The sequence below is a fragment of the Gouania willdenowi genome, chromosome 15 (genome assembly GCF_900634775.1).
Source record: "Gouania willdenowi chromosome 15, fGouWil2.1, whole genome shotgun sequence".
NCBI lineage: Eukaryota > Metazoa > Chordata > Actinopteri > Blenniiformes > Gobiesocidae > Gouania > Gouania willdenowi.
Genome location: NC_041058.1, coordinates 10276904 through 10290051, shown reverse-complemented (window position 1 = coordinate 10290051; position 13148 = coordinate 10276904). Strand labels below are relative to the sequence as shown.

Below are 13148 nucleotides of genomic sequence, written 5' to 3'. Positions count from 1 at the left end.
CAGGATGGTCTGTTGATCTCATATCAGCTTCTTTATGTGATTGTTATATATTGCAGAGATCACAGGTCTCATCAATTTGAAATGAAGCCCATAAATCCAACCTCGCAGCCTTGTTTTGTTTCTCTGCTGTCTGTAAAATACCTCAATTCATCTTCCAGATGAGAGAAAGTGCTGAGAGTACAGAACATTTCTCCACAGGCCAATATATAGAGAGGCTACAAGCAACACCTTAACCACACGGGCCTGCATCTATGGCCTGTGTGTGTTTAAAATCTTCACTGTAGATGTCTACAATTGAGAAGCCTTTGAGCCATTGGACAATAACGCCTCACAGGCTCACTGTGGAGAGATGGTGTAAGCATTTCTGTCTTTCTCTGCTTTGTCTTGCCATCGTTGAGTGACAGGCTGTGGGTCTAAATCTCGCTACCGATGCTTTGATCTCCTAACGCAGCAACTTTTGTTTTTCAATAAGAGCATCATGTTAGCTGAGGACAAAACAGATCGAGCATTTTTGGTGCTCCTTGAAAGTAAGGGTGTTGGAAAAAATTGATTCAGCGATAAATGGCAATATTTCACCTCACGATTATTGTATTGATCCAAAAAAAATGTCCAAAAAGATTTTTTAAAATCATGATTTTTAACGATAAATATTTCGTTGTGCTAACGTATGGATAGCACATAAATGCCCAGTCACTGAGAGGGTGACCGTAGCTCAGTGGTAGAGTGGGTTGTTCAAATCTCGCTCTAACCGATTCTTGGTCATTGTGTCCTTGGGCAAGGCACTTTACCCACATTGCCTTGTATGAGTGAGTATGAATTGTGCATGTATGTTAGTGGTGGTCAGAGGGGCCGTAGGCGTGAAATGGCAGCCACGCCTCTGTCAGTCTGCCCCAGGGCAGCTGTGGCTACATTATAGCTTACCACCACCGGTATGACTGTGAGTGACTGGTGTGAATGAATAATGGTTTCTGTAATGCGCTTTGAGTCTCCTCGAAGAAAGCGCTATATAAATCCAAGCCATTATTATTATTATTATTATTCACTAGGTGTCAGTGAACCACATTAGACCTTGTTATACTACCTCATTCCTCAATGCATTTTAGCTTTGAAGTTGCACTTATTTTTCATACAAACATACTGGGCACTTTTACAGATGTATGTGGTTATTTTTCAAGAACATAACAGAATCAGAATCTGTTGTCGAAGTAAAAGTTAGTGTTGTGCTCAAGACCTCATTATCAGAGACCAAGACTTGCCCGAGACCAGAATGTAGCAAGACCAAGACTTTTGGGAGTCAAAACCAAGACAGAGGCCATGGAATCAATTTTAAAAACCTCGACAAGTTTGAACAGTTAAAGAACATTCTTTAGTTTTAGTTTAGAATACATTTCACAGACAAAAAAAAGAAGGTAACACATGAATCAAAGATATTTATGGTTTTACCAAGTAATTCTCGGCCATTATCACATTAGTAAAGTTAAGAATAGCAGAAATCAGTGATGGTCTTGTGTAAAACAAAATCCAGATTTTGGGCACTCCAAGACAAGACCGAGTAAGGATGCTTTCAAGACCAAAACCATTAAAATATGGTCTCAAGAGCAAGACCGGTCTCCAGTACTACAACACTAATAAACATACCACTTCTTTCTGATATTGGTGCTTGAATTACAGTTAGTTACCATTTCCTTATTCTTGCAAGTTTAAAAAAAAATGAAAAATTGTATTGCATTTGCACTTGTAAAGGTGAAATTTGTAATTATTGACATCACGATATATCTAGTATATATCGCGATACATCGTTTCATGCATCGTGTATCGTATCGTCAGAATCATGGCAATGCACACCCTAGTTAAAAGTTCATAAAACAGAACAACCTAATGGACTCAACTGGGGAAGGCTGCGTTTGACGCCAATGAAGTAGAACCTTTACGGAGAATTACTTTTTGTTATGCGTGGCTTGATAGGCTACTATGGGCGTGGGATTCAGGATGAATTTCTGCCTGTTTGATGTGTTTGGAGGTTTTTTTTTTGCTTATCTAAGACAACCACTTTGATCTCAGTTAAACAAAATATTCCCAAATCCCATAGTCCTGACAGAGATTAGCGTCCATATATGCATATAAACATCTAAGAGGCGTTCAACTAGGGCACTGGTCAGGTCACATGACTTTATCAAGCAGGCCCCTCACAACAGTACTTCTAAGGGTGTTTTTATTTTCTACGTCTGATAATTATCCAGGCCCGATGATTATTTTTCTGATGAACGAGGGCAGTCTCGTTTAAGAGTGAAAGATCTGTGTGTTGCAATTACAGTTCAGGTGAGTGGGATGGATATTAAGGAAATAATTAGACTGGACTGATTAGAAGCTCCTTGTGTCAAAGGAAAGATGGTGTGTTGATGTTTTCATAACCACATTGTCAGATGAAAAGATCTCGAGCCCCATTTGAAGTGTTGGAGTTTACCTAAAAGTCGGAGATGGTAGTGTGTGAATTATGTTCAGGCCACTAATTACTGCTTTAATAAACATGTTGGGTTTAATGGTCTCCCTGCAGATATAAGGCTTTGTTTGTCCACATGCGTTATTTCTCATTATGGGAGTATTTCAGTGTATGAATGTGCTATTTAACGCCAGGGGACCTGCAGAAAAACTGATAACTTTGTCCAGTTGGATGATCAGGAAAATAAATCAACGTTAAATACAAAATATGAGTTGCAATGGACCCTTAATAATGCAATATAATGACGATTCACAAAAATTTCAATGTATTCCATTTCATTTCACAAATGGCGCACGCACTGTTTTTTTTTTAAATCAATTCTTCCTTAATAATTCAATAGGCACTCAGTAAATTTTTAGTTTGATTGAATGACTTGTTGAGATACGGCCAGTTTAGTGAGGTGTATATGTGCCTGATTTTCGCCTGTCCTTATTTTTCTTCCAATATCTCAGGAACTACATAATGTAATGTTTGAGTTATTGGATGCTAAAATTGAAAGAAAAATAAGGACGCACGAAAATCAACACATATACACCTCACTAAATTGTTCATATCTAAAAGAAAATGTTAATCCGATCAAACTAAACATTTAAAGTGTGTCAATTTAAATATCATGAAACAATTGGTAAAAAATTCAGAATTTTTTAGACCGAAGTGCCTGGAATGTCCAGAAAATTTGTTGAAATTACATTATATTTTTTGATATTTAAAAGAAAATGGGAAGGAATTGAAGAATCCATCAATAAGTCATCCAATAATCTTCTATGATATATATATATATAAAGTAAGGGTGTGACCATTGTTGATTTCAATGAATTTCCTCTTTTTAACCAATGTTGCTGACTAAATGTTTTTGTCAGATTTTTTTCGACTACATTTTGTAAGTGACAATAACGAGACTATGACTACCGGTAATTAAAAAAGATGCAAGTGAACGATAACTTCCATGAACTAAATTTTTTTTGGAAAGTATCCAATCAAGACCACTTTTGTTGCGTGGATGGCGGGACAAGTCAGTAAGTAATCCAATAGGAAGTAAGCTAATTGTGTGTTGGTGGAAAAAAATTTTTAAAAAATTATTCATTTATTTTTTGTGTTGGTGGAACTCTTGTGCTTTATATTTCAATCGACTATATATCTGTAACAGGTTTAGTTGACTAAAATCTCAATGTCATTTAGTTAACCAAAACTAGACTATAACAGAAATAGTCCTGATGACTACATTTTGGCTAAAGCTAAGTTGCATTTTAGTCAAAAGACTAAGACTAAAACTGAATCAACAATATAAGTAAGCTACTTCAAAATTGAAGTAAGCTAATTTTGTGATGGTGGAACTCTTAGCTTTATATTTTAGTCGACTATATATCTGTAATCGATTTAGTCGACAAAAATGTTGTCATTTAGGTGACTAAAACTAGACTATAACAGAAATAGTCTTGATGATGAAATTTTAACCGAAGTTCAGTTGCATTTTAGTCTAAAGACAATGACTAAAACAAAATCAAAAATTTACTGTCAAAATGAATACTGTTTTTAGCAAGTAAAAGGAATCATGTTTCCCAAATTTGCTTTTATATCTGAAAAATCTGATTTTGCTTCTTCCTTTTCTAATTTTTCTTTCATAATTGTAACTTAACATAGACTAAATAAGATTCAAGACTCAATGACTCTGTCACAGGCTTGTCTACTTATTCCCTTTCCCATTCCCCACTTTTGATTAAAACACACGGCACGTGCACTTTCACAACGTGCACTTTTTACAACCCCGTCCATTTCATCGGAAGGATATTGGATCATAAACTCTTTAAAGGGTCATTAACAACCATTAGCTGGGATAAACGTGGCAATCAAATACAGAGAAAAAAAAAAAACTTGTAAAGTCTTTTAGTGACTTTGTTGTTTTTGGACCTTTTCCAACCTGATTAATGTAGAATTGATTGATTTACAGTTGTAATTAGTTGCACCCTGCATAGATGCATAGTAATCATATATCTCTGCGCGTGCTTTAAAGTATTAATTGGTTTCATTAACAAAAGCACTTAATTGAATAACAATTAACAAAGTTGATGATGGTATCGACACAGTGCATACGCTAAAGTCCCTTGTGCTTTGCCTTTGGTGATAATGAATCCACCTTCTTTTTTATCTGATTGAAATTTTGTGTGTTGGACTATGTAATGACTAATATGATACTGGGCTTATTAGTTTATTCCAGAGGCTCACTGAGGCGTTGAACTGGCATTGTGTTTAACAGGTAGGCACCATATGCTGCCTTAATCAGACATTGGGAAACACATTTGGTTGTTAAATTGTCTTCTAATAAAAGCAGGTAGTGAAACAACTTTGGCTAATTCAATTTCAAGAGACTTTTTTGGCAAAGTGAGCAGCTGCTTAACAATCCCCCTCCTCTCTATCTACTTTTTTTTTTTTTTTCTTAATATTCTAAGGTTTTACTCCAACAGCCTGTTTGTTCTTCAAGTTGTCTTGTAGAAAATAAAGATGGAGGACGGACGAGCTGTCCACACTCCTTTAAAAGAAGACAATACCAGGCATATTGTGGTGACAGCTTGCATAGGAGAGAGCATCTTAGAAGAAAGAGGGAAAATATAGAGAACGCATGAGTGTGTGTGTGTGTCTACGTAGCATGTGTGTTACGGTGACAGCTTGTATTCTCCGTGATTAATGATGTGCTGTGTGACTTGATAAGTGCTTCGTAGGACCAATGCTTGTTTCAATTAGACCTTGTGAAGGTCGCGACGCCGCGCCGGCCTCTCATTATCATATCCATAATCAATCCACATTATCATAAGGGAATGTGCAATGGATGTGTGATATCTTGGTCATGCACGCACACACACACACATACACGCACCTAATCACATACCCAAACACAATGACATACTCTCTCACTCGCACACACACACACGCTTCACTCCAACTTGATTTGAATCATAACAGAGGCTGTCGCAGCGGATTGTCTGTTCAGATTAAGAGTGTGTTTCAGAGAATTAAACAGCATTGATGGTGGTGGCATTTCACATCCCCACTGCAGACACAAATGCCAAAACATCAGTCTGTCAACCGCCCCATCTTTTCCACACAACCAACTATATCCCCACACACACACACACACTTAACCAGGACCCGGGGGTATTTTTAATCGAGGCGAAGTGATTCGTATGTTTTTGCCCCTCTAATGAGAACAGATTGAGTGGTATTTACACTTCATCGGCTGATCCAACCACCTACACACGCTCTCGGGCCAAAATAGACACATGAAAAAAAGGAGCACGGCCTAGCTTTCAAACAGCGACACAACATGAACATTATCTTTGTCCCCTTGGCTCATGATGGTACCTTGGCTAGATTAATATGGACTGCGTAAACAGAAGGCTTGATTTAGCTTGCTTAAGAAGAGAACAAGTGGCCATTTTTTAGATGCAGGGGGGAAAAAAGACGTCTGAAGCCAGATTAAAATCTCATTCAAGCACATTGGTCTGTAGGGAACAGCCACGAGGGATCTTGCTCTATTTTTCCAATAAATCTTTAATTTAACCAATAAATTTACTTGAGATCAACCCAAGCAAAAAAAGAAAAGACAAACTGTAATTCATTGATGGTTCTATCTTTGAAAACAACCAAAAATCCAACCTAAGAAGATCAAGAAAAAAAGGTTTAATGTTGGAAGCTTTAATCATAATGAGCAATTAGATGAACAGAAGAAGATATAAAACATTAATTACCGCTGTAACTTTCAGTGAAGGGGGACAAAGATAAATGAGCATAATCGGAGGAAGAATGACATGAACTTCAAAGTCAAAGAGAGCTCCACCTGAATGAGGCTCCCTCCCCCTTTGTCACGGTCAGACCTGCTGCTAAAAAACTAATATGGTAAGGTTTCATTTATTCAGAAAACTGTTTTTCAGGAAATTTACTTTGATCTCCTGACATGTTTCGACTGTCAACTGCCAGTCTTCTTCAGAGACGTGTGTTAATCGCTTTGATGTTTCCTTGACTTTCGCGTCATAACTCCAGCAACTTCTTAAAATTCTTTTTGTCTTCGTTTTGAAAAATTTGTTAAGGATTCATATATTCAGAGAACTGTTCCTTAGAAAATCTGCTCTGATCGGCTGACATGTTTCGAATGTCAACTACCAGTCTTCTTCAGAGGAGTCTGCTGATCGCTTTGACGTACTCTTTGAATAATATGTTGAGATTTAATTTATTCAAACAACTGAAACCTTATATAAAGTTTATCCTAAATATTATTCAAAAAGACAAATCTTGGGGAATCTTGCTGGACTTATTACATGGAAGTCAAGGAAACATCAAAGCGATAAGCAGACTCCTCTGAGAAAGACTGGCAGTTGACAGTCGAAACAGGTCAGGAGATCAAAGTAAATTTTCTGATAATTAGTTGACTGAATAAATGAAACTATAACATATTGTTGAAAAAGATAAAAAAAAATTCTGGAATTATTACACGGAAGTCAAGAAAACATCAAATAGATCAGCAGACGCCTCTGAGAAAGACTGGCAGTTGACAGTCGAAACATGTCAGGAGATCAAGGTAAATTTTCTGATGAATAGTTGACTGAATAAATGAAACTATAACATATTGTTGAAAAAGAAGAGAATTTTTTTTCTGGATTTATTACACGGAAGTCAAGAAAACATCAAAGCGATCAGCAGACGCCTCTGAGAAAGACTGGCAGTTGACAGTCGAAACATGTCAGGAGAGCAAAGTAAATTTCCCGATTAAACAGTTGTCTGAAAAAATTAAACCTTAATGTTATTGAAAAAGAATACAAAAAGAACTTGCTGGAGTTATTGCTAAAAACTAGCTGAAAATGTGAAATAGCTTCTCACAAGATCTCAAGACTGTAAGAAGGAATGAATACCAGTATTTACGTCTGTGTTTCCATGGACTGCAGTGTTAAACTTAAATGACCCAGTGGATTTTACATTTGGTATCATCTCATTGTTTTCTTTCATGGGGGAGTTTAAGCACAAAGTCTGCTGTATGAATTAAACCTATGACCTTCCTGTTGCAGACAAAGTCACTTCCCACCAGGGCATCCTGCAACCTGCCGCTAAAGTGTTCTTCTAAACACTGTGGCGCTCACAGGGCTGTGGATGGATGAGCTGGAATGAAAAGCTTAATTAAATTAAGACTGTAAACACAAATTATTTCTTTCAATTGGAATATCACTCATTGCCTTTCCTGTTTACACCTCTGGTAAGTGTGCGCTGTTTATCATATATCAACAGATGTGGTATAAGTCACAAGCACTAAAGGTCACAAAGCACTGGCCTGTGGTTAATAACAAATATTTGACATCTCATCTGAGACTATGGAGGGAATTTGCTACATGAATCAGTTCCTCATTAATGGCTTCAGTGTAATTTTTACAGATGGTAAAAAGTGAGTCGTGACATTTCTTTTTGGCAAAGAAAAGGCCATACTCAGCAGGAGTTATCAAAGACAAAAAAGTAAAAAGTTGGAGTTAGCTATATCTCTCTCTCTCTCTCTTTTCCCCTGGAGATACTCATGTTAAGCATAATTAAGCAGATTTGATTAGCATCAAGCCTGGCTTCCTCTCTTGACTTTTAATGAATGTAAATCTACCATCTACATCCTAAAGATTAATTTCTGCCAATTAAAAAACACAAGAGGGCTTATTTGAGAGAGGGGGGGTTGGAGGAAAAAAGAGTTGAAGTCCTTTGAGCGGGAGTACAGTCAGAATTTTATCCTCTTCTCCCTTGTCTTTTTGTGTGACGGTCTCTGGAGATCTGTGTCTCTCTCTCTCTCTTTCCCTCACGACCAAGATCATTATCAACACAATGTTCCGTGAAAGCCACTTTGAAAGGACTGCAAGCTCCATATGTAAATGACGTGTGTGTGTGAGTGTGTGTGTGTGTGTGTAGGTGAGGAGCGGTTATAGGGAACAGGTAGAAGGGTCAATTTGTCAAACCAAGGTTATTGCCCCAGTACGAGTTCATGTAAAGTCCCTCTCTATAACTCAAACTTCACTACATTAATTGAGAAAGGTGTACAATTCTTCAGAGCAGGGGAGCTGATTAATGCATGCCTGTTAAAATGGTTTGGTGAGCTTGTGATTTGCCTCATACATCAAGAGAAAAGCATTCTCACCTAAAAAGGACAATACATCTTGGCCTTTATAACAATTTTTTAGACAAAATTAAAGACTTCAATTGGGACTCTGAATTTCTATTTGAACCAAAAGAATCTTGTCATTATTGGTAAAATATCTGAATCACTTAGGCTACTGTACAAAAGGAGAATTACCAGCATTGGGCAGTGCAGAATTCCTGACAGACAAAAATCATTGTGTGCCACCTTTGATTCAGATTTCATACACTACAAGATACCAGAAACTAAATGCCATTGAAAACAAGGCATTTACCAAAAAATAAGAGGGTACCTGCACCAAAGGATGTGGGTGGTGTATACATTACAAATGGAATTGTCAGACCAAAATTTATAGCACTTGTTGATTTTGTGCACTTGATCTCAAGTGGGTTGCAGATTTTAGATAGGAAAAATAGCCATTTCAACATTATTGTGCCTTATTTTTTTGAAATATCACGTATAAATGATAAATACAGTATGTATGGCATTGACAATATCCAAGGAAAAAGTGACAGATATCAGTAACTTCCCATAAATGTTCTTGATTTTGTGGCTTTATTTAATATTGTAGAGTTGAATTGAATCTGTGTATTTGGAGGGGCTGAGTTAGCTGATTATTTACCGATGTCGCACTATGGCAGCCTCGCTTCCGTCAGTCTGCCCCAGGGCAGCTGTGGCTACAATAGTAGCTTACCACCAGTACGTGTAGAGTAAAAGAATAATCCTTGATTCTGTAAAGCGTCCAAAAAAGCACTATATAAAATGTATGTATGTATTATTATTCACACAAAGATTGACATTTTCTCTGTCATGTTTACTTTGCCCTGCAGGTCATATTTGATGCTCTAAATGGCCAGATTTGGCCCCCGGGCCTTGAGTTTGACACCTGTAGGTTAAATGGTGCCCCAAAGTGGCAACTAACCCACTTATTTTGCAGTGTCTGATGATTATTTCCTTGTCTGACTCCAAATATTCAACTTTAAATCTGTTTAAACCAACTAAGAAATATCAAAGCAATAATTTTACTTCATGCTTCCAAGGACAACATGATTATTAGTTACTAATGTGATGTTTTATGATTATCACCAACATTCTGGGGAGCTTTTCACACACTAAAGACTTGAGGCATGAATGTTCGGGTGTCTTGTGGTTTAAGCGTTTACAAATAGGCTTATCTAAAGTAAGTTGATGTAGGCTGAGCTTTGCTCTCTCACTGCTCTTTGATGAAGCTCCACCTCTTTATGATAATGTGACAGTAGCATCTCCAGCTCAGAGAGAGAGAGAGACAAGCCTGCGCTCATTCAACTATGTGATGTGTATTTACACACACACACTCAGACTATCACTACTTCTTCTTCCACTTTGTACCATCAATGCCCAGCTCATCGCTCACAGAAAACCTTTGAGAAGTTGCCTTAGTCCATAGTTCACTTTAAAGTTTACTTTGAGCTCTCTTTGTCGGACATGACCACGATGGCAACCCCCGCTGCACCGGCTCTTATGCCCGGACACCACCCGGCTCCGAGCTCACTGTCCCCGGCCACCAACTCTCCGCCACCTGCGGTCACATCCGCCGCTTCCTCCCCGGCTCCTCCAGTGTCACACCCGGCGCTGCTGCACCAGTTCCGAGCGGAGCTGCTGCTCCAGAACGGGACCCCGCTGTCCGGCAGCGCCAAGCCGGTGTACGCCACCGCGTCCCCGGTGGAGAGCACCCCGCAGAACAACGAGTGTAAACTGGTGGAGGTGAAAGGCGCTAAGCTGGCCTCGTTCACCGTGAAGGACACGGAGCTCATCTGTCTGCCCCAGGCTTTCGACGTGTTCCTGAAGCACCTGGTCGGAGGGCTGCACACCGTCTACACCAAGCTGAAGCGGCTGGACATTTCCCCGGTGGTGTGCAACGTGGAGCAGGTCCGGGTGCTGCGAGGGCTCGGGGCCATCCAGCCTGGAGTGAACCGGTGCAAACTGATCTCCAGGCAGGACTTTGAGGTTCTCTACAACGACTGCACCAACGCCAGGTGAGCCTCATGCTATAGTCCAATTAACACTGATTAATTACACTACGGACACGTGCTATAGATGAGAACTTTTTCTGGATCTTTCTGACTTTTAAATAAACTTTTGCAGAAATCACTATGGAAAGGTGAATCTTACATTTATTAACAACTTAATAAGCTTATGTATTACAACCACGTGGAGTGTTTCTACAACGTTATCGTTCAGCATGCTTCAAGTATTCACTTCTCTAAGCCTTTCCCTCAGATTTCTGGACTGATATTTTATTTATTTATTCAAAAATTTAAAAAACTAATTCCCAACTTGTTTATGATCTATAATCTCTTGTAAGATTTGGAATAAAAAGGCTGCACTTTTTACTTACTCTTCTTTTTTTATATGTAGAAAACGTCTGTGACAAACCAAATGAATCATTTTAAATAAGCAATTATTTACAAGTGATTTTTAAAAACTTTTGACTTCAATATGTGTTTTCATCGATGACACTAAATCAGCGATTCTTAACTGGTGGGTCGCGGACAGCTGGTCAAAAATAAATAAATACCTAATGTCTCTCATGTTGGACTTGCCTTTTATTTTGAAAAAAAAGCTTTTCTTTTGACAGGCATGCTGTGAAATGCATGTTGCATGGGAAAAAATTTATGTTTAAAAAATATTATTTGTGTGTTTTCAACAGCTATTTATGTAAAAATAAATTTGGTTGGTTGAATTCTAAAAAAAAAAAAGAAAAAAAAAAAAGTGGGTCACGAGGCAAAATGTGGGTCCCAGGGTGAGACCAGTTGAGAACCCCTGTTCTAAATAACACCTTTATCTCCCCTATTTTTAACAGGAAGAACCTAAATGTTTACATTCACTGTTGTTACGTTGAAGTATCCATCTTGACACCCTGAATGTAGCTTTTACCCCCTACTAGTCACACTGCTGCTCCCAGGCCTGTTCCTAATTACCATTTTAATGGAGGATAAACTTGTTGATGGTGATGATGGTATTGAAGATAATGAACTTTAGTAATCCTCCTATTGAGGAAAAAAACACTCTTTAAAGTTCCTCACGTTATCACAGCATATGATCTCCCAGTGTTTGAAAGGTGTCACGCTCACACACACACCAGTCTGTCCGACACACTTGCACATGTACACATTGAATCTGACACTGTCATTCTGAGAAATTGATTCTTCACAGAAATTAATTAATTTTCATTTGGCCCCAAGCGGCAGCTTAAATCAGGACAAGCTCACTCACTCACTCTCTGATCCTTCTTTGCACTCCCTCACTTGTTTCCTGCCACCCTCTTTCTCTCTCTCTCTCCTTAATAACTTGCTGTCTTATCACATCAACACTCTTTAGCCCTGAGCATCAGAAACAGAGGAGATGATTAAATGAATTCTCGGTATTTATGATGCGATTATGTAAATGAGCTGTTTTGCAGAGCTCCGATGGTGACCAAACTACATGGGTCATCAATTTGATGCACAGCGAAGATGTTTGGATGAAAATGGCTAAATCGGCCAGGATTTGTGGGGTTCCTGGTTGCGCAGAAGACCACATGCTCGTAACAGCATGGGTTCGAATCCATAGCAGTGTGGATTATAGCCTCAGTTTGGGGAATTTATATTGTTTGATGCTTAATCCTTCTTGCTCCTAAGAGGATGGAAGATCCAATTTACATCTGCCACTTAATGCAGAAAGACTATGAATCATAGTACCGGTAGTCATAATATGGAAAAATACAGTTTAAAAACAAATAGAAGACCATTACCTTTTATTTCTTATGTTGGTTCAGCTTTATTTGGATTTCAATGTCTGGTGGGAAGTTTTCAGACAAGCACCGACTTGTTGAGCAGAGCCAGAAAAACTCCAAACGGAGATGAACAATTGTTTATGTGTGTGTGTGTGTGTGTGTGTGTGTGTATGGATTAACACCTGCGCTTATAAGCACTTGCAGCCCATGCAACAGCGACAAAAAAATCCAGATGCATCTCGGAGCTGCTATGGGATTTATCCAGTGTGTCTGGTGTTAATGGGTATGTTGTTATACAGGGCCTGAGAACACACAGCTTTCCACTCTCTCTAATTATCCACACAACACTCAAGCAGCCTTTAGTTAATGAGATCTGAATGCATCAGTCGTCTGAAAAATTCTTCAAACAACTTCGGAGATACTTTGTCTAAAAGCTTCCAAATGTGCTGCGGTAGCCATTTGTATATTGCGTGGTAGGTTAGCGACTAATCCCTCATGTCAACCTTAAAAAAATGAGGCAGAAGATGCGGTGAAGGTAAATCCTGTCACAATAACTAAACATAAGAGCTTCACGATCATTTCTCGGTCTTTGGTGATACAACTTTTGCTAACGTCAAGGCACTATTTGTCCTTTTCATTCATTATTTTTCCCTTTCTGTCAATAAAAAACTGACCACTGACTCTTAAAACCACAGAGCAGAGGTGGGCAGCGTTTATCATAGCTGGGCCACTCAAATGTG

The 13148-nt window shown here is 38.5% G+C and overlaps 1 protein-coding gene across 3 annotated transcripts in view; it reads left to right on the top strand.

Moving 5' to 3' along the window:
- The first annotated feature begins 9810 nt into the window (after positions 1–9810).
- The window catches only part of dachc (dachshund c), a 31308-nt gene continuing 27970 nt past the window's right edge, over positions 9811–13148 (top strand). For all 3 annotated transcript variants that reach the window (XM_028469607.1, XM_028469608.1, XM_028469606.1), the window contains exon 1: positions 9811–10669. In XM_028469607.1, coding sequence (XP_028325408.1) covers positions 10119–10669 — 551 coding nt within the window. In that variant the 5' untranslated portion in view covers positions 9811–10118. The remainder of the gene's footprint in view (positions 10670–13148) is intronic.